Source organism: Hypanus sabinus, chromosome 20, assembly GCF_030144855.1.
Source record: "Hypanus sabinus isolate sHypSab1 chromosome 20, sHypSab1.hap1, whole genome shotgun sequence".
Taxonomy (NCBI): domain Eukaryota; kingdom Metazoa; phylum Chordata; class Chondrichthyes; order Myliobatiformes; family Dasyatidae; genus Hypanus; species Hypanus sabinus.
In genome coordinates, this window is record NC_082725.1 from 49,039,216 (window position 1) to 49,059,946 (window position 20,731).

Consider the following 20,731-nt stretch of genomic DNA (forward strand, 5'->3'; position numbering starts at 1 on the left):
TGTAAAAAAAAACACAACATTCTTTAAAAAAAGACTTATTACTTCAGAGAGTTTCATTCAAGTGCCCCGAGTTTTTTTTTTCCCAGTCAAGCCCATCCTCCGCCAAGATCATGAAATATTTTCCGACACCTCATTCAGACACCAGCCCAACCCAGAGCCACCAAAACTCCAGCGTAACAACTCAAGCCCGAGTGACATTCCTGCCAGCCAATCAGCACGCGGCCTCCCCTCGCTCTCGGGGCAGGAGGGCCAATGAGAAGTGCGGGCGTTGAGGGCGCGGCGCTGGGTTGGGTGGGGCCGGGTAGGGGGTGGCGCCCGGAGGGAGCCCGCCAGCGGACGGAAGGGAGGGTGGTTGCAGGCGGCCGCGCTTTGTCGGTGTTTTCCTCCTGTACGGCTCCATGCGGTGTTGTTGACACTTCCTTCGAACCGGCAGCCGTCACCATGGTGTAGAATGGCAGAACAGCCAAGCATTCCCTTCAGAACCACAGGTTCGAGGGTGTTGCACCCGCTCAGCGTGTTCCTCAGCGTGCCGCTGGACCAGGTAAGGGGCCCGCGGTCAGCTATCCCAGCCATTTCTTCTCGGGCTTCGGCCCCCGACCCAGTTTGTATTCCGTGACTGTCCACGGTGCCAGATTGCCGAGGGGCTTTTTATTGGGCTGGACGTGATTCTGCCTCAGACGAATGAATGGATGTTTGCTGTTAGTTGGCGCAGCACCAACAGGTGTAATCTGAAGGTTCCGCACATGGCACTCTTTAAAACTCAACTCTGCTTCTGATATAGTGAAACTTCTCAGGAGAACCCTGCACTCAGAATTTAACAGGAAGCGTGAATAAAGGATTATTTGGGGAGGTAATTAGAAATTTTAGCCGAATTCTGGGTGGGTCGACAAAGCAGCTTTTAGACTGAGAGGCTGAAGACACAGATGACTGGTGCAGTAAAAGAAAATGGAAATTGTACAGGAGGACAGTTCTTGAGATGCAGAGATCGCAGACTAAAGTGAAAGCTTGAAACGATAGATAAACTTAAAAAATTTATGCTGCAGGATCAGGCGCCATTGTAAGTGAGTAATTACTAGAGTCGTATGTGAACTGCGACTTGGAACAAAGCCAGTTTACTTAGGGTACAATTCAAGATGATAGCCAATGGATTATTGGATTTGGCAAATCAAGCATTAACAAAGACGTGCAAGGATCGAGAGTCCCTAAGGCCGTGTCGCCTTCCTGGTACTCGGGTTCACGACATTTTATCTGATCTACAGAGGAATTTGGAGTGCAAGGGAAAAGATCCATTTCGTGTCCATTTGGGTACCAACGACGTAGTTACAACAAGGAAATACTGAGGGAATGTGAGCTGATAGAGACTAAATTTAAAAGCAGAACCAAAAAGGTGGTAATCTCTGGTTTGCTACCTGAGCCAAGCGCAATTTGGCATAGTGTCAGTAAGATTAGAAAGTTATGAGTGGCTCAAAGATTGGTGTGGGAGAATTGAGTTTGAACTTGTGGGGCATTAGCCCTTGTATGAGGGAAGAATGGAGCTATTACCATGGATGGCCTCCACCTGAACTTTGCTGGGACCTGGCTGCTGGCCAATCAAATAGCTAGGGGTGTGGATAGGGCTTTAAACTTAAGAGTAGGTGGATGAGTTCACCAACAGATTGAAAAAAAGGATAAAGTAAAAGGGAACGAAAAGACAAGAACATTTACCATAGAAATTTCCAGAATAAAAGTAAAGACAGAAATTTGAAAAGGATAAGAATTTAGGTTCATGGAGACTAATTTGAGAACTGTGGTGTTGAATACTGCCTGAAGATGTTATATTTGACCGTGCTCAGTATCTGGAACAAAGTAAGTGAGCTTTTAGCGCAGTTGGAAATTGTCAGATACAACATTACAGGCATTACAGAGTCATAACTAAAAGAAGATCAGAGCTGGGACCTAAACGTCCCAGGATACACATCCTTTCAAAGAGGCAGGCTGGTGGGTGGAGGGGGTGGGGTAGCGTTGTCAGTAAAAATTAAAGAAAGTGACATATGATCAGAAGATGTAGAATTGAAGATTATGGACATATTAGTAGTGATCTCTAAAGAATCACTAGATTCTGAAATGGTTCCAGAGGACTGAAAAATTGTGAATGCCACTCTATTCTTTAAGAAGAAAGGCAGATAAAAGACAGGAAATGATAGGCTGCTTATTTTAACTTCAGTGGTTAGTAAGATTTTAAAATACATTATTAAGGATGAGATTTCAGGGTTCTTGATTGCAGGTGATAAAATAGACTGAAGTCAGCAATGTTTCCTTAAGGTGAGGCCTGACAAAACTGTTGGAATACTTTGAACAAATAACAGCCAGCGTAGACAGAGCCAACAATTATTGTATGCTTGGATTTTCAGAAGGCATTTGACGAAGTGCTGCACATGAGCCTGCTAAACAAGATGGGAGCCCATGGCATTACAGGAAAATACTAGAATGGGTGTATGATGAGCTGACTGGTAGAAGGCAACATGTGGGAATGAAAGGGGGTCTTTGGTTGGCTGTGGTGACTTAGGTTCTCCAGTGGGTCAGTATTAGGTTCACTGCTTTTCGTGTAATATGTTAATGATATGGATAGCAGAATTTGTAGCTTTGTAGTCAAGTATGCAGATGTTACAAAGATAAGTGGAGGGGTACATAGTGCTGAGAAAGCAGGGAATCTGCAGAAGGACGTGGACAGGTTGGGAAAATGGACTAAGAAGTGGAATGCAGCGCAGGTTAGTGTATGGCAATGCACTTTGGTAGAAGGAAATAAAGGCATATTGGGGAGTGAAATGGGGAGCGAATTCAGAAAGCAGAAGTGCAAAAGAATATGGGATTCTGAGTGCAAATTTCCTTAAACGTTAACTTGCAGGTTGAGTTAATGGTAATGAAGGCAAATAAAATGTTAGCATTTATTTTGAGAGGACTAGAATATAAAAGTAAGAATGTAATGTTGAAGTTTTATTGGTTAGACCACATTGGAATATTATGAGCAATTTGGGGCCCAAAACTAAGGAAGGATGTGCTGGCACTGGAGAAGGTCCTGAGGTATATGAGAACAAGAAGGCAACTTATGAGGAATGTTTGATGGCTCTAGCACTATACTCACCAGAGTTTAAAATGATGATGTGGGAGCTCATTGAACCCTACTGAATATTGAGAAACCTGGTGGGATAAAATGGACGTGGAGAGGATGTTTCCAGTACAATAGTGGAAGAGCTTAGGACCAAAGGGAACAGCCTCAGAGTATAAGGACATCCCTTTAGAACAGAGATAAGGATTTTTTGTTCGTCAGAGGATAGTGAATCTATGGAATTCATTGCCACAGATGGCTGTGAAGGCCAAGTCATTGAGCATATTTACATTGTAGGTTGATGGGCCTTTGATTTGTAAAGGGAGAAGGCAAGAAAAGTAGTCGAGAGGGAATATTAAATCAGCCATGACTGAAAAATGAAGCAGACTCACTGGGCCAAATGGCCTAATTCTGCTCCTATGTCTTTTAGATGATAGCGTCAGCAGGAACTAAGTTAGGTATAGTGGCAATTAATAATACAGAGGTTGTTTTAGAAGTGGGAGACGCCGACATTGAAAGCTCAATCCATGAACTGATAGGACTTTAAGTTTCTGCTTTAATCTCCTGAGAGGCCAGGAGAAGGGCTAGAGAAAATAGGATAGAAAATTTCTGCTTATTGGAAAATAGACAAGTATAAGAAAAGCAGTGAAGGAAGTTGAGAGAGATGCTGGTGAGGTAGGACTTGCTATAATCCGTGAACAGCTGGAAACTGGTGCATCCTCTGCTTATCTTGCTGAGGAAGCAAATATGTGAGAAATCAGAGGTGGATCCTTGGGGCACAGCAGGACGAAATGGCCAAAGGAAAACTACTATAGGTGATTTTTCAGGCAGTTACTGGATAACAAGAAGCCTTCCAAAGTAATGCTACTCAACTATTCTTCTGCTACATTGATGACTGTATTGGCGCTGCTTCATGAACCAGTACTGAGCTCATGAGTTTTATTAACTTTCCCTCTAACTCTGTCCTTAAGTTCACGTGCTTCTCTGACACCTCCCTCCCTTTTCTTTATCTCTGTTTCCATCTCTGGAGACAAACTGTCAATCGACATCTTTTATAAACCTACAGATTCACACATTTATCTCGACTATACATCTTCTCACCCTATCTACTGTTCAAACAAAATGCTATTCCCATTTCTCAGTTTTTTTCACCTCCACTACATCTATTTCTGTTTCCTTTTTTTAAGGAATGGAGTTCCCTCCTTCCACTATTGATGCTCCTCTCAATTGCATCTCCATTTCCCGAACATACACGGTCACCCCATTTTACCGCCACTTTCACAGTGATAGAGTTCGTATTGTCCTTACCTACCGACCCATCAGCCTTGGCATCCAACACATTATCCTCCGCAATTTCACCATCTCGAAAGGGATCCTACCAGTAAACATATCTTTACTTCCTCCCCTTCTCCGCTTTTCGCAGGGTACACTCCCTCTGCGATTCCCTTATCCATTTGTCCCTCCCCACTAATCCCTGCAGCAAACCAAAGTGCTACACCCACCCAGACACCTCCTATCTTGCCTTCATTCAGTGCCCCGGGCAGCCCTTTCAGGTGAGGCAACACTTCACTTGCAAACCTGCTGGGAACGTCTATTGTGTCCGGTGCTCCCGATGCAGCCTCTTCTATATTGGTGAGACTTGTCTTAAATTGGGGGACAGCTTTGTCAAGGACCTTTGCTTTTTCTACCACAAGTGCGACTTCCCAGTGGTCAAATGTTTTAATTCCAATTTCCATTCTTATTCCAATATATTGATCATGACCTCTTCTTGTGCCAAGATGAGGCCACCCTCAGGGTGGAAGAGCAGGACTTTATATTTCGTTTGGATAGCATCCAACTTTATGGCATGACTATCGATTTGTCCTTCTGGTAAACAGATCCCCCCACCCCACCTTCCTTATTCCCCACTCTGATCTTTTACAACTGATCAGATTATTTCTTCTACAGCCCTTGACCTTTCCCACCCAGCTTGCTTCACCTATCACCTTTCAGCTATCTGCCTTCCCCCACTTTATTTGAATTTTGGGATCTTCCCCCTTCCTGTTCAGTCCTGAAGAAGGGTCTTGGCCCAAAACGTCGACTGTTTATTCATATCCATAGATGCTGTTTGACATGCTGAGTTCCTCCACCATTTTGTGTAATTGCTTTTATTAAGATACTTATGATAGTATTTTGGTTTATGTGTTGTGTGTGATATGTTTTGTGGGTGCACCATGGTCCAGAGGAATGTTGTTTCATTTGGTTGTATATGTGTACAATCAAACTTGAACTTAACAGGAGGAGATAGTTCTGTGAATAACTGCATCACTAATGGTGGATCTCAGATGCATGTGTGAGAGAAGAAACAACACAGCTATGTTCTATGTTTGTGAAATGTGTGCAGGATAGTTTTTTGCAACAATACATAGAAGTACCGACTAGAGATGGGGCAGTGTTGGATCTCCTGTTAGGGAATGTGATAGCTCAGCTGACAGATGTATGTGTTGGGGAGCACTTCGGGTCCAGTGATCACAATAGCATTAGCTTCAATATAATTATGGAGAAGGACAGGACAGGACCTAGAGTTGAGATTTTTGATTGGAGAAAGGCTAACTTTGAGGAGATGCAAAGGGATTTAGAGAGAGTGGATTGGGTCAAGTTGTTTTATGGGAAGGATGTAATAGAGAAATGGAGGTCATTTAAGGGTGAAATTATGAGGGTACAGAATCTTTATGTTCCTGTTAGGTTGAAAGGAAAGGTTAAAGGTTTGAAGGCACCATGGTTTTCAAGGGATATTAGAAATATGGTTCGGAAAAAGAGGGATGTCTACAATAGATATAGGCAGCATGGAGTAAAGGAATTGCTCGAGGAATATAAAGAATGTAAAAGGAATCTTAAGAAAGCGATTAGAAAAGCTAAAAGAAGATACGAGGTTGGTTTGGCAAATAAGGTGAAAGTAAATCCGATAGGTTTCTACAGTTATATTAAAAGCAAGAAGATAGTGAGGGATAAAATTGGCCCCTTAGAGAATCAGAGTGGTCAGCTATGTGTGGAGCCGAGGGAGATGGGAAAGATTTTGAACGATTTCTTCTCTTCGGTATTCACTAAGGAGAAGGATATTGAATTGTGTAAGGTGTGGGAAACAAGTAAGGAAGTTATGGAACCTATGGCAATTAAAGAGGTGGAAGTACTGGCACTTTTAAGAAATTTAAAAGTGGATAAATCTCCGGGTCCTGACAGGATATTCCCCAGGACCTTGAGGGAAGTTTGTGTAGAGATAGCAGGAGCTCTGACGGAGATCTTTAAGATGTCATTAGAAACAGGGATTGTGCCGGAGGATTGGCGTATTGCTCATGTGGTTCCATTGTTTAAAAAGGGCTCTAGAAGTAAGCCTAGCAATTATAGACCTGTCAGTTTGACATCAGTGGTGGGTAAATTAATGGAAAGTATTCTTAGAGATAGTATTAATAATTATCTGGATAGACAGGATCTGATTAGGAGTAGCCAGCATGGATTTGTGCGTGGAAGGTCATGTTTGACAAACCTTATGGAATTTTTTGAAGAAGTTACGAGGAATGTTGACGAGGGTAAGGCAGTGGATATAGTCTATATGGACTTCAGCAAAGCCTTTGACAAAGTTCCACATGGAAGGTTAGTTAAGAAGGTTCAGTCGTTAGGTATTAATGCTGGAGTAATAAAATGGATTCAACAGTGGCTAGATGGGAGATGCCAGAGAGTAGTGGTGGATAATTGTTTATCGGGATGGAGGCCGGTGACTAGCTGGGTGCCTCAGGGATCTGTTTTGGGCCCAATGTTGTTTGTAATATACATAAATGATCTGGATGATGGGGTGGTAAATTGGATTAGTAAGTATGCCGATGATACTAAGGTAGGAGGTGTTGTGGATAATGAGGTGGGTTTTCAAAGCTTGCAGGGAGATTTATGCCGGTTAGAAGAATGGGCTGAATATTGGCAGATGGAGTTTAATGCTGAGAAGTGTGAGGTTCTACATTTTGGCAGGAATAATCCAAATAGAACATACAGGGTAAATGGTAGGGCATTGAGGAATGCAGTGGAACAGAGAGATCTAGGAATAACAGTGCATAGTTCCCTGAAGGTGGAGTCTCATATAGATAGGGTGGTGAAGAAGGCTTTTGGAACGCTGGCCTTTATAAATCAGAGCATTGAGTACAGAAGTTGGGATGTAATGTTAAAATTGTACAAGGCATTGGTAAGGCCAAATTTAGAATATTGTGTGCAGTTCTGGTCACAGAATTATAGGAAAGATATCAATAAATTAGAGAGAGTGCAGAGATGATTTACTAGGATGTTACCTGGGTTTCAGCACTTAAGTTACAGGGAAAGGTTGAACAAGTTAGGTCTCTATTCATTGGAGCGTAGAAGGTTGAGGGGGGATTTGATCAAGGTATTTAAATCTTTGAGAGGGATAGATAGAGTTGACGTGAATAGGCTGTTTCTATTGAGAGGATTCAAACGAGAGGACATGATTTGAGAGTTAGGGGGCAGAAGTTTAAGGGAAACACGAGGGGGTATTTCTTTACTCAGAGAGTGATAGCTGTGTGGAATGAGCTTCCTGTAGAAGTAGTAGAGGCCAGTTCAGTTGTGTCATTTAAGGTAAAATTGGATAGGTATATGGACAGGAAAGGAGTGGAGTGTTATGGGCTGAGTGCGGGTAGGTGGGACTAGGTGAGATTAAGAGTTCGGCACGGACTAGGAGGGCCAAGATGGCCTGTTTCCGTGCTGTGATTGTTATAAGTTATATGGTTATATGGTTCTGCCACAACTGCTGAGTTGTTGAACAAGTTCATTGTCTCTCTAATGCTCCACCATCACAGATATCAGTCTGATTTGCTCCACAAAAGATGTTCAGCATACTGAATGTAATACATTTATGCTGAATAGTTGTGCTCTGGGACTAACCTGACTTCTGGCCAAGATGTTCAAGTATTGCTAACAGTAAAATCTGCCACAAAACAAGGATAAATACTATTTGATCAGTTAATTATCCCATGATTGTTCTGTAATTGTGAAGAAAGTGATGGAAACTATCAATGACAGTGGTGTCAAATAGCACAGACTGATAACCTATATCAACTTCAACATGGCCTTCAAAGGACAGGTGAGGTCTACTGTCCTTGAGTTGTAGTCAGAGTTGAGGAACTGTATGGCAAAGAAACGGGTACTTTGGCAAGCTATGCCCATGTTGATCTTTTGTCCATCTACACTAATTCCATTTGCCCTCATTAGGTTTATATCTTCCTACATGTTATCTATTTAACTGCTTATAAGTTGTCTTAATCAAAGCGATTGTATCTGACTTCAGCTGAAGTTCACTGAAGTCAGTTCCAGATATCAAGTACTGTGTATAACAAAAAAAAAATCCTCTATAAAACTATTGCTATTCATCTTAAACCTGTGCCTCTTTGTTTTGCTATCCCGGCCATGGGGAATAAAAGGTTCTGATTTCCTATTGTGTATGTATCTTGCTTTTTTAAAATCAAATCATCCCTCAGCCTGTCCAGTCTCTCCTCATAAAATATCCTCTTATTCAGGCATTATCTTGGTGAATCTCAGCTGTATTCTCTCCAGCACAAACACATCCTTCCTGTAGTCTGGAGTCAAGAACTACAGAAAATACTCCCAAATGCAGGCTAACCAATGTTTTGGAAAGTTTCAACATAATCTCCCGATTTGTATATTCCATGGCCTGTCCTGTGAAACCAAACATGCCAAATGCATCCTTTACTACCCTGTCAATATTGCACTTTAAGACCATTAGACAGAGGAGCAGAGTTAGGCCATTAAGCCCATCAAGTCTGCTCTGCCATTTGTTCATGGCTGATTTATTTTCCATCTCAGCCCAATTCTTCGGCCTTGTCCTTGTAACCTTTAACATTCTTATTAACCGAGAACCTATCAACATTCACTTTAAATACACTTGGCCTCTACAGCCATCTGTGGCAATAAATTCTGTATTCACTACCTTCTGGCAAAAGAAATTCCTCTGTATCTCTGTTCCACAGGGTATTCGAGGCCATGCTGTCTGGTCACTGACTCTCCCACTATTGGAAAAATCCTTTCCATATCAATTTGGTCTAGGCCTTTCAATTTTTAAGGGAACTATAGACTTTAACAACAGGGTCCATCTCTGTTATCGAAATTCCTTAATGCCTTATCATTTACTATATGCACCCTAGACTTAATTGTCTTCCAAAATTTATTACCTTACACTTATGAGAATTAAATTCCACCTGCCAGCTTTCAGGATGACCATTGTTGGCTTTCTGATACCAAGCTCAGCTGCAAATATATTAATCAGCAAGACAGTATGGTGTAATTCAATCCCAGTAAGATTGTCTGTTGAAAGCCCTATCTGTAGTTATAGCCCTTCAGGGCCCAACTTGTACATCTACCATTTAGCTTCCAATCTTGCTCAGTCAAAGAGCAATGATGCTGACGTGTGACTGACTACTCCTTAATCCCAAAGAGAAAACAGAATAGATTTTCCTGTTTTGAGCTCTATTTGAAATGCAGGCATTGATTGTGACCAAAAAGGTTTATGAAAAGCTTTATGAAAACGGCTACGAGTGATTTTTTGTCAAATTGCGCAAGCATTTTTAGTAGGAATGTCTTTTCAGTTGCGCAGATAATGATTTTAGATCAATAAGAAGCTCAAACGGATTTAAATATTTGTTAGATTCATTTGTATTATTAGATACATTTTTATTATTTAAAACTTCAGATGAATGAAATTGATTTGAAGAACCTCCACCAAGGGTTATCAATAGACATTATTGGTTCATTAGTCTACTTCATGGTATTTAATTTTAACTGGAACCGTGGCTTGGTCTTTTTGGTGGGGCTAGTTCACAACTCGGCGTTTGCTTTTCATCAGCATGGAAATTCAATTACCGCCAGAAGTAACTTCAGTTCAAACTTTCACAACCTTTTATAGTGGCATGGTCAATAACAGTAAGGCCAGAGCAAGCATGTAGGGAGGAATTTCGCATCACAGTTTGTAACTCCTTATATACCAGATCTCAATGCCAGTCTTGTAAATCAATTAACAAACAAGTTAATAAATTTCACGTCACTGGTTCTATGCTGGTGATAATAAACCTGATTCAGAATTAGAACAGAGGACAACACAGTACAGATCCTTTGACCTACAATGTTGTGCCAGATCGCCTCTGTACTCTCTCTAAAGCTTCTACATCCTTTCTATATTGAGGCAACCAGAATTGAACACACGTGTGGTCTAACCAGAGTTTTATAGAGCTGTACCATTACCTTGTGGCTCTTGATGCCAATCCCCTGACTAATGAAGGCCAACACTCCATATACCTTCTTAACCACCTGAAGTATCTATGGACTTGGATGCTAAATTCCCTCAGTTCCTCCACACTGCTAAGAGTGCTGCCGTTAACTTTGTAATCAGTCATCAAGTTCGACCTTCCAAAGTATATCACTTAACACTTTTCTTGTTGAACTTAATCCACCACTTCTCAACCCAGCTCTACATCCTGTCAGTGTACCACAGTACTTGGCCGGAACAACACAGAACACAGCAGACAACAAAACAACAACAGCAAAACAAGTCCCTTTCCTTTCCATCTCCCAATCTCTTATCTCTTCAATATTTTCAAAGTCAGTGGAAAGGATTTCTACTTTGATATTGACCGCAAGTTAAGGCCACTCTGAAGCAGTTATCAAGTGTGTATTGAAGGAATTATGGATTTCCACTGTATCCGTGGGATGCCCCAATAAATTCAAATTGTAGAAGGAATGTGAAAAAAACAATATTTCCCTTGTAATCTGATTTTCTTTAAAACAAAAGGAACAGATTGATCTAACTTTTATGCCAAGCCTGGAGCATCTTTGCACTTTAATGCAAGAGGAGTGTATACAAGCAATTAAACTGAATGGGTGGGATGATGAAAGGGACCATTCAGTTTCCACTATTATTTAAGATTTTCTCAGCCAGTATATCTGGTGGAAGTTGGTCGCACAGCTAAGCAGAGAAAATTGACAGAGGTCATACCATGTCTGTGCTATTGTACTATGCTTTTTTTTGCTGGATATTATGGCCAGAGATTGTATTGGGCAGCTGTTGTGAGTGCCCCCCCCCCCCCCACATATCATTTCCCTGCTGACAGAGGGTTGTCTCAAAAATGAGCAATAGGATTAAGGTGATAAGTTTGGATTTAATGTTGGGGAAGCTTCAAGGACACTGACAAGTCACCTGCGTTCTGATGTGTGGTGCTTCAGCCCCTTGGGACACTCGCCTTCACTCACAGGCAATACAAATTTCATCTTTTTTGGCACATAGCCACTGTACCTGTGGAACTCATTACATTCCTCAGTGTCCAGATGCCACTGATATGCAACCTCTCCCTTATAGCTATCATTAAGAAAGATTTTCCAATCATCAATTCAGTAACAACTATAACTTTCATCCCAAAGCCCTTTTCCCTTGCTGTAGGAAAAGGAAATATAGAACAATTGGAAAATAAAAAGTAGAAAGCCACAGGGAGCTTCAGCTGACTATTCTTACATCTTTAAGGGAAGTAGCCTTGGAGATAATGACTTCTCTTGCATTGCTTACATCTTTTTGCTTCTGCTCAGCGGAAGTGCCTCTGTTCTTTTCCAACTTCTGAGGGCTATACAATGTTATTTCAATTGTAAGAGCCCTCTGGCATTCTTTCTGGTGTTTCCAGATCTCTCCAGGCCTCTGAAGTGGAATGTTAATATGTTGACAGCTTGCTCAGTGAGATTGTCTTTGACCGTGGAGAAGAAACAAGAAGCTTGTGGAACTCTCAGATCAGGCAGCATCTATTGAGGGAAATGGACAGTTGATGAGCCATCATGTGGACTGAAAGAAGGAAGACATTTGGTATAAAAAAAAGTGAAGGGATGGAGCAAAATCTGCAAGTGAGGGGTGGTGCAGGTGAGATGGGGTAGCAGATGGATGGAGGAGGGAAAGTTGGAAATTGGTTATTTATTGATTATTTTACTCTAGCATTGTTTTAGGGACGTCATCATCCATACTTTAAGAAGAATTTCCCTCGTTCCTAGCAGCTGCCAAATCTACTTTGAGATGAGAAGGGATCAGGGTGGATTTCCATAGGATGAAGTAACCACGTTAGCTTCTGTGAATCCAATGCATGCTCACAGAAGAATACCCTTGCAGTTATCCACCAGACACTTTTTAATGGACTGGAATCCTTCATTTTATAAACAGTACAGAGTAATCATGAGAGGTGCAATGATCCCACCTGCATGCACTTGTAGGAAACTGGTCAAAGCTGAAACTATTTGTTCCCTGACTACCTTCAAAATTAATGTGATTGGCTGCCCAGGAAAGTAGTCCATCAGTAACCTGCGTTTTGCACTTCCGCCAAACCCGGTGTGTTAAATTCTAAGTGTTGCACGTAACTGGAAGAATCCCAAAGCAGATAAGTTGAAGAAAGCAGTGACTTTGTAAGTCTCTGGCAAAGAGTGGTCACTAGTCTGTTAGAACAACATTGCTTCCAGTATGCGGCTTATCATAGTTATGGCCTGACTTCTCACTGGAGTCTACTCGGACATATGTACTCTTGAGAAGCATCATAGGAATAGTGTCATGGAAGACTAGTAACAGTGGAGGGTTTTCAGTCTGTTCTGCCTGTGCTAGGTAAAAGAGCTTCTTGGTTTTGCCCACCTTCTGGTCCTTGCTCGGTAGTCATGCAGATCACCACTCTTCAAGTGCTCATCCCAGTCAGGGTTGGAGACCTTTTTCACTTTGACTGATTTGAGAATGTTCCTCATCATTTGTCTAATCCCATCAGCTCTTTGAACTCCGTCTTTACCTTTTGAACTTGAAGGCAATGCAACTCACACCTTTATACTCTAGTTATGGCAATGTGCCTGAGAGACTTCCCTGCTGAACTTTCACCTTGGGTGTGGAGAGCAGCTTGCTTGATGGTTCTCAACTATTCAGCATGGTTTTTTAGGCTGCATTATAATACATATAAGCATAACCAATGATGATGTGGTTATACAGAGCTGCAAGATGGAATCAAACCTCAAAATTTGGAAAGAAAGCAGCAAAATGTTTCCATTATAAAAGCTCAGAACTCCATTGCAGATCATTAATTGCATGGCACCATGGACAATAAACCCTTCTGTTTGCTTGCCATACTAATTGCTCACCCTACTATAATATCTATCATCTCTAGCATAATATAAATTAATTTATATTTTTATTTCTTTAATGAATCTAGACAAATATGGTTATCGGTTAGTATTAATAGAACAAAGTTAATGATTGAAAAAACACGAGATACCAGAGATGCTGGAAATCCAATGTTACGCATGCAAAATGCTGGAAACTCAGCAGATCATGTAGCATTTATGGAGAAGAATGAACAGTGGGCATTTTGGGCTGAGATCCTTCATCAGGACAGCATTAGTTAATGACTAGTTAGTTATCTTAAAATTGACATGAATGGATGCTATTTTTCACTTGAGCAAGTGACAAAGAAGTTTAGAGGTTGGAGGTTGTCAAAAAATCTTATTGAAAAGTAAGTTATCCAAGTAAACTATGTAACTATGATGTAAACATAAAAAGAGGAACAGTGAATTTGCAGAGATACTTTAGCTTTTACCAGGGAAAAATTAGAGGAATGTGACTTTGGTCAAGGAGACTAGAAGGGCATTAAGGCAATTAAACCAGATAAATTGTAGATATTTGATAAAGGAAACAAACATGGATTGGACAGAGCTTAACTATGACATTGTTTCAAGTTAGTCAAGAATGCTGAAGGAACTTCTTGGATGGTGATGAAACTGCAGAAAATGCTCCCAGATGTGAGTTTAAAGCATGTTCTATGACTGCATTCAAGGCAAATTTACATAATTACATGAAGATGCAAGGATTGGAAGATATATTTATATATATTTAGGATGAGTTGTCGCAGGAGGAAGTGAGGCATGTGTGGAGCAGAAAATTGGACAGTCTTTACTACTTTAATATTTGCTTGGATTCGCTTCTTTGCTGTTGAAGCTTAAAGGTTAAGTTTTATTAAGTTAAAGGGTTTTGAAAAAAAAATTCCATTACACAATATTGTTATTTTCTCCTAGCATTATACTATTGAAAACTGATGTTTTATTTCCCCAGATTGAAACTGAAAATTATCACACCTGGGTAATTCTGCACAGAGCACTCACCAAAATGAATTATACTTGTTGGCTTGTTACAACTTTGCATTGCTCCCAGTGTGATGCTTGTTTTAATGTATTATGGGGAAAAACCTGAACTTTTTTATCCAGAGAATAGCCAATTCTTGGCATTGCTGCGAAATCTAACTCCTTCTCATATAATGCTAGATGGGTAAGGAAGGGACTTGGTCCTGTTGATAAGTTCCTTCTTTAACTTTTAACTATTGTTGTATACGTCTCCTACTCCCTCCCTGCTGACAGTCCTTCATTATACCAATCATATCCTTGTTGTTGCTGCAAGAGTCCTGATTACTGCTCTCAATCTTCTGGGTCCATTCAGCAATAAATTCCTTTGCCATCACAGACCCACAGCTGTAATCCTTAACCCCTCCTTCCCTCTCATCCAAGCCCCATGAACAATAGACTCAATCCTGACTCCTTGGCAATATGCATGCATTCCTGAAGATAAACAGCTTCTGGATGTCAAAAACTAATGCTATACAGTACTTCCAAATCCTTAATGAATAATTAACTGAGACAATTTCATGAGGGAATGGGAACTGAATAACAGCTTTTGTCTGCATAGTTTAAAGCAATCAGTTCAGACTCGAGTTTCTAATATTCTCCTGTCTAATCAAAATAAAACATTGCAACAAATGGGACTGGAATCAAAATTTGAACACTGTTTGCTTAAACTGCTTCCTACTTTGTTTTGCAGGTGAATTTTACTGTCTGTCAGTTGTTTGCCCTGTTTGCTGCCTTCTGGTTCCGTCTTTATTTAAGTCCCAATAGAGCAGGGGCAGTTGTACGTCATGTGGTCATTACAATCTTTGGTATATATTTTGCTATCTTCTGCTTTGGATGGTAAGTAATAATGCAAAGACTTTACTTGTACTCTTATTTTTAACTTTTCCCCTACTTCTATATTGTTAATCTCAAATGCACTTTGCACATATTGTTGCTCTTAAGCACTGGTAATATTTCTAATTCAATCAAAATGTTTCAGTATGAGATTTGCTAATTAATTCTTAATGTAGACTGGTGATCAGTAACTGGAAGTTTGAGTTAAATGGAAAATTAATGGACAGAATGCATTGTGATAATTATGATTAACTTCCTGTTTATTTTCAAATAAATATGTTGATATGTGGAAAAGACTCACTATTAAATGTTAAATCTGGCTTTGTAAAAGCTTTCCAGTCTTATTGTCAGATAATTGTTGGTTTAAGTCTCACTCCAGGATCTTTGGCATAGTAACCAGATTATGCTACACTTTCAAAGGCACATCTTTCAGATTGTTTCTAATGTCCGTGTAAATGTCCAATCCTGTTGTTACTGGTGAGCTGTGTTGGTCTGATTCTGAAGTATTGGTCCTCAATTTGACAGCTACACATTAATCTCTTCTGTTGATGTGCTCTGGAATTCCCTTCCTAGACTTCTGTGTGCCTCTGTCTCACAGGCTTCCCCTTGTTAATGTAGTTTTAGTCACCTTTCCTTTTATTTTTTCCTTTGGTGGGTGTTAATCATATAATTTGCATCACCTAAAGCTCTTTTCCTATGTTGAAGCCTTTTGAAATATAAGCAGTTCTAGACAGATGTCACAGTCGTGGAAAGCATAGCACTATCTTGTTGATAGAGTTTCTTGGTGTAAAACTTACAGCCTCTTCAAACCTGCAGTGATTGAAATCAGGAATAAAGGAAAAATTCTGATGAGAATTAAGAGTACAAAGAGATATTACATAAATGTTCTTCCAGCAATTTAACCTAAAATATGGTTAGGATTACCAGAGGTAATTACTCAACCTGAATAAATTTATTAATAGTAAACAGAGTAACTTAAATATAGGACTTTAAAAATGAATTTAATAAGAATTTCAAGATTCAAGAACACATACAGCTTGCACATGAAATAATTCAAATATTATGTCTCTTTGTACCATGATCTGGGATTTTATAGACAATAATTTGATTACAAAATCACAGAAATAAAGATAGTGAATTCTGATTAATTTGGCCATTGATTAATTGGGGTAACCACTTATTGGGGATAATGCATAAAGAACAAAAATGTATCAAGAAAATAGCCAGAATTTCTTTTGGTGGGGGAGGAAAGATCTAGTGCCTTCCCGGCATATATGACAAATAAACACTCTGTCTTCCAGCCGGGTACAGGTATCAATTATAACCGACATTTCGATGACAAACTCTGCCATCTTCTTCAGAGATGATGCCTGGGCAAGTCTAATCCAATGGTATTTGTACCCCCACATTCTGTCCCTCCTCATTGGTTAGTCCTCATCCAATCAGGTTTTCGTTTTCCCACCTCATTTACAATCAAATTCCATTTCTTTCTTAGTGTGAGACCTTCGTCTTTGTTAAAATTATTTTCCTCTAGTTTTATTTCAATAGCTTCCTTTACCTGGCTGTCCCAAAAGCCATTGGCGTGTATAGTGGTTTTGTACCATCGAAGTCAATCCTGGCCCTTGGGACTGCCTGGTAAAGGGAGTAAAGCTTGTAAGCAAGGTGGGAGATTGGAAACCTGATGAGTTAGTCCTCATCCGATCAGAAGTGACGGAATCTAAGGCTATAAATATCACCAGCCTAGAATTGCCCAAGCATCATTATAGCAGTAGAGAGCAGTAGAGTGATGCATCTGCTAGACAATACACAGGCACTTTCTTAGTTTCCCTTGTCTTCCTTCACTTCTTGCTTCATTTTGGGGGGGGGGGGTGCTGGTGGGTTGGATTTAATGTAAATGTCATGTGACAGCTCCATTCCCTGTAAGAATGTGGATTTTACGTCCATGCAATGGGGTTGCCAATGCTTTTGTCATATCACCGAGAGAAGTAGTTGGAGAGGCTCTGATGCACGTGTTGACATGTTTTTTTCGGAGTTCTTTTATGTTCGGTTCCTCAAACCTCTTGCCAGCAGACTGACTTTTGATACAACCCATTTCAGGATTTCTTTCAGTGTGTACACCCATCTAGTAGACACTGTCTTTTGGCCAATATCTCTAGCCTCCTCAAACACTTCATTATTTCTCCAACTACTAATTTCATTGAGTTTCGCAGCTCTTTAGTTACAGGGATGTCTTCATCTTGATCTTTCTCAGATGGTCCAGCCTGATGTACACTTGATTCAATATGAAGTCTGTCTACATGTGACATATTGACTGACCCTGCACTGCCACTGACTGACTGGTTCTAGGTAATTCAAGTCATACCAACTTTTGTTTCTCTCAGTGGCTTTGGCTGCTTGTCCTAAGACTTCAGCTTTGTATAAGATGCCAGTATTTTGGTCTACAAATCTCACGGTTTGTCCTGTTTTAAGACTGAAGCTTCTGTGTTGTTTTTGCATTTGTGATCATTTCTGTTCAGACAAGTCCGTTGAGTCCCCAACTGCACTCTCTTCAGCATTGTCTGTGCTACGTGACTGTGTGTCAGATAAGTGCTTTTCATTTTTGTGTCATTCTCCACGGATTTCTGACAGTCTTCAGTTTGTGCTTTACATAGTCTGGAATGATGCACTCTCACATACGTACCTCCCATGTTTCACGAATACTACAACTCCATTCTGACCAGTGACAACTCCAGGACCTTTCTATTCTGTACAGTCTGCTCTTTTGTAATACGCTTTGTCCCCTGTGTCATATTTGTCATTTGTAGGATGGACCAGTACCCTCGATACTCTTCAAATTATCGCTGAACACTGCTTCAGTGAAAGGCTTCCTTGATGCATGCAGTGTAGAAATATGTTTCCCAACCCACTCACTCATTGTAGTGCCCTCCAGAGCAGGTGGTCTGTCAACCAGTACAGAGGGAAGGTTTGGATTCTGGCTGAACACCGATGGGCTAAAGCATTGTGCGTGGTATTTTTCACCATAAGGGCCCAGTCCAGGGCTGTGTTCCAATCACAGCCATTGCTTTTCTTTACCTTCAGCATTATTTCACTAAGTGTTTGATTGTGTCGCTCCAGAAGTCCGTTACTCCAAGGACTATATGCTGCTCTTGTCTTTGTTTCAATGTTAAATTCAGAAATAAGGCAGAGAACTTTATCATTATTAAGTTCACCACCATTATCACTGAATACTTTACGAGGTAAGTCATTTACACTTATCCAGGAATGGATGAAGTTTTGTAAGTATCTCTGGGGGTCTCTTTGTATTCATGCTGCTACCAGCACTGAAATGTGTGATGTGAAGATCCCACACTCCTTCCTCCAGTTCATGGATGTTTATGGCTACAGTTTCATTGTATTCAGGTGCCAGTGGCAGATCAACCTCAGGCTTGAGCTTGGGCTTTCCAAACTTTTGGCAGTCTCACAGCAGTCAATTATCTGCTTTAGAATGGAAAACTAATCTATATCTTTGTTGAACTCCTGAGCAGTTTCTCAAGTCTACTAACTGAAGTGTGTCCAAACAGCATGTGAAGTTTGAGCAACATTTTACATTTCTCATCTAAGGTCATGTTTTGTGCGACAATTAGTACTTAGTTCTCACATTGGTTTTCAGTAATGTCTTTATCTGGAACGTCCAGAGCTCATGAGCTGTTGAAACATCATTGCTTGGACATTCTCCATATCCAGTACTGCTCTCACTTTCTTTAGGGAAGATTTACTCAAGAGTAGTGCAATGTCGGTACCACTTCTCTTTCAATGTAACAATTTGTCTGCCCTATTTTTGCAGGAATTTTCACTCTTTTGGTGGAATGTATGGTTTTTCTATCTCCAAATTTGAATACTTTTCTACTTGGTGTATCTGTGTTCGCCAGTTTCTGAACTTCATTCTGGTTTAATTCATTTGCATAGCTTTCAAGCCATTTTCTCCACTGTGTGTGGGGTGTGTGTGTGCATGCGCGCGAGCGTGGTTACGAAACCCCGTAACTGGGTCACTTACCAGCAAAGATAGAGAGGTCCGTTGAAGTCTGATGGTACTATTTTTAACAGTATTTATTGATAAAGGGGCACAAACATAAGATCAGTGCAAACATACAGATAATATACGTCGTCAATACTAAATCTAAAAGCACGGGTATAATAATAATAATCAATAAGAAATAGCTCTATCGTTGTCTAGGGGATAATGTATTGTCTGATGGAAATATAAAAGTCACTGTTAGTTCGTTCAAGCTGCAGCGTTTTGGGTTTGAAAGAGAGATGGGTTAAACTTGCCCAGTTCTTTGACGAGGCCAATCCTTTGAGTCTTTTGGGAGTTGGTTTCCCCGTTGTTAGCTAAAAGCCGTTTTTCCGTGGTAAAAGCCACCAGTTCCGGGCAAATGGAACCAAACGCACGTGGCCTCCTTCCAATGGCTTCTGCTATTACGGGATTGCTAGTGTTTCTTCTGGTGCATCTGAGGGGCACAGACCCTCTTTTATCCTGACTCACAGGTCAATCAGGTTGGGGGTGATGCAATCCCTCCCTCAATCAGCCCACTTTGCCTGAGGGCTTCCACGTAGCACAGTATGGCAATACACAAGTTCAGCTTCAAGAGACAATGGCCGTGTCCTGTAGCTTTATATCGCCGGGGAACGCGACGTTCCGCACGTCTCTCTCTCTCTCATTTCCTGGGTCTCCTGACCCAAATCAATAGTGATCTTGCGATTCTCACAAAGGAGTGGGCTACAGGCGTAACAGTGCACTGTGTCAATAGCTGCAGATTCTAGACCTTCTATCATCAAGATCTCTGCCTCTGATATCTCCGCATTAGTAAGTGATTCCTACGCAAACAAAATGATATGGTATTCTTCTACGTCTGATTTGTTATTTTCTTCAGTTAGCCTAAGTTGTTTGGTTCTGTGTGGACAGTTTCTTGCCCAGTGGTAAATACCTGGACATACAGCACATTTCGATCTCTTATTGTATTTGTTTATTGGATTTGTGTCAGGTAATGATACCCTTGTCTGGTCCCTCTGGGGTCTATGCTTGCTATACACTTGTTTCTGCTCTTTGAAGTATGCTGTATCCTCACTCGAGCTAATTCAGACTGTTGTTTTAACAACCTTTTCTCCAAAAATCCTCTTCAGTGCTGATTTCCTAGATGCAAATGTAACTTCTGTGCATGCAGTTAACATTATCTGTTTGTTCTTTATGTCTAGACATGCAGTACCCAACAGTTTGAAAGCTAATACGGCATCGGAAAGTTCAATTTTGTATTTATGCATGCGATTGTACTTTTGTTCAAAATCAATTAAATAATCAACTATATTTTTTAGAATTATCTGTATAAATTTTGTTAAAGTCAGAATATACCTCATAAATCCGATCCTTTTCTTCCTTCAAAACAAAACCGTCAAGTATATTTATTAGCCTACTCATACCATCATCTTTGTTCAAGTTTTCCAACAAAATTCCCATCACGGTTTCTCTCACTCTTCCCGAAAGTGACAATACAACAGCCAAGGCATATTCCAGTTTCATTTTTTTTTCAGCTTTCATAAGGCTTGCTCTCA

General features: G+C 40.6%; 1 protein-coding gene across 5 annotated transcripts in view; it reads left to right on the forward strand.

The window, feature by feature from the left end:
• The first annotated feature begins 304 nt into the window (after window positions 1-304).
• The window catches only part of mboat1 (membrane bound O-acyltransferase domain containing 1), a 132,922-nt gene continuing 112,495 nt past the window's right edge, over window positions 305-20,731 (forward strand). For 3 of the 5 annotated variants that reach the window (XM_059945461.1, XM_059945464.1, XM_059945462.1), the window contains exons 1-2: window positions 305-541; window positions 15,003-15,148. In XM_059945461.1, coding sequence (XP_059801444.1) covers window positions 452-541; window positions 15,003-15,148 — 236 coding nt within the window. In that variant the 5' untranslated portion in view covers window positions 305-451. Of the gene's footprint in view, window positions 542-15,002; window positions 15,149-20,731 lie in introns of those variants that run through there. The other 2 variants (XM_059945466.1, XM_059945467.1) reach the window with 2 other exon arrangements.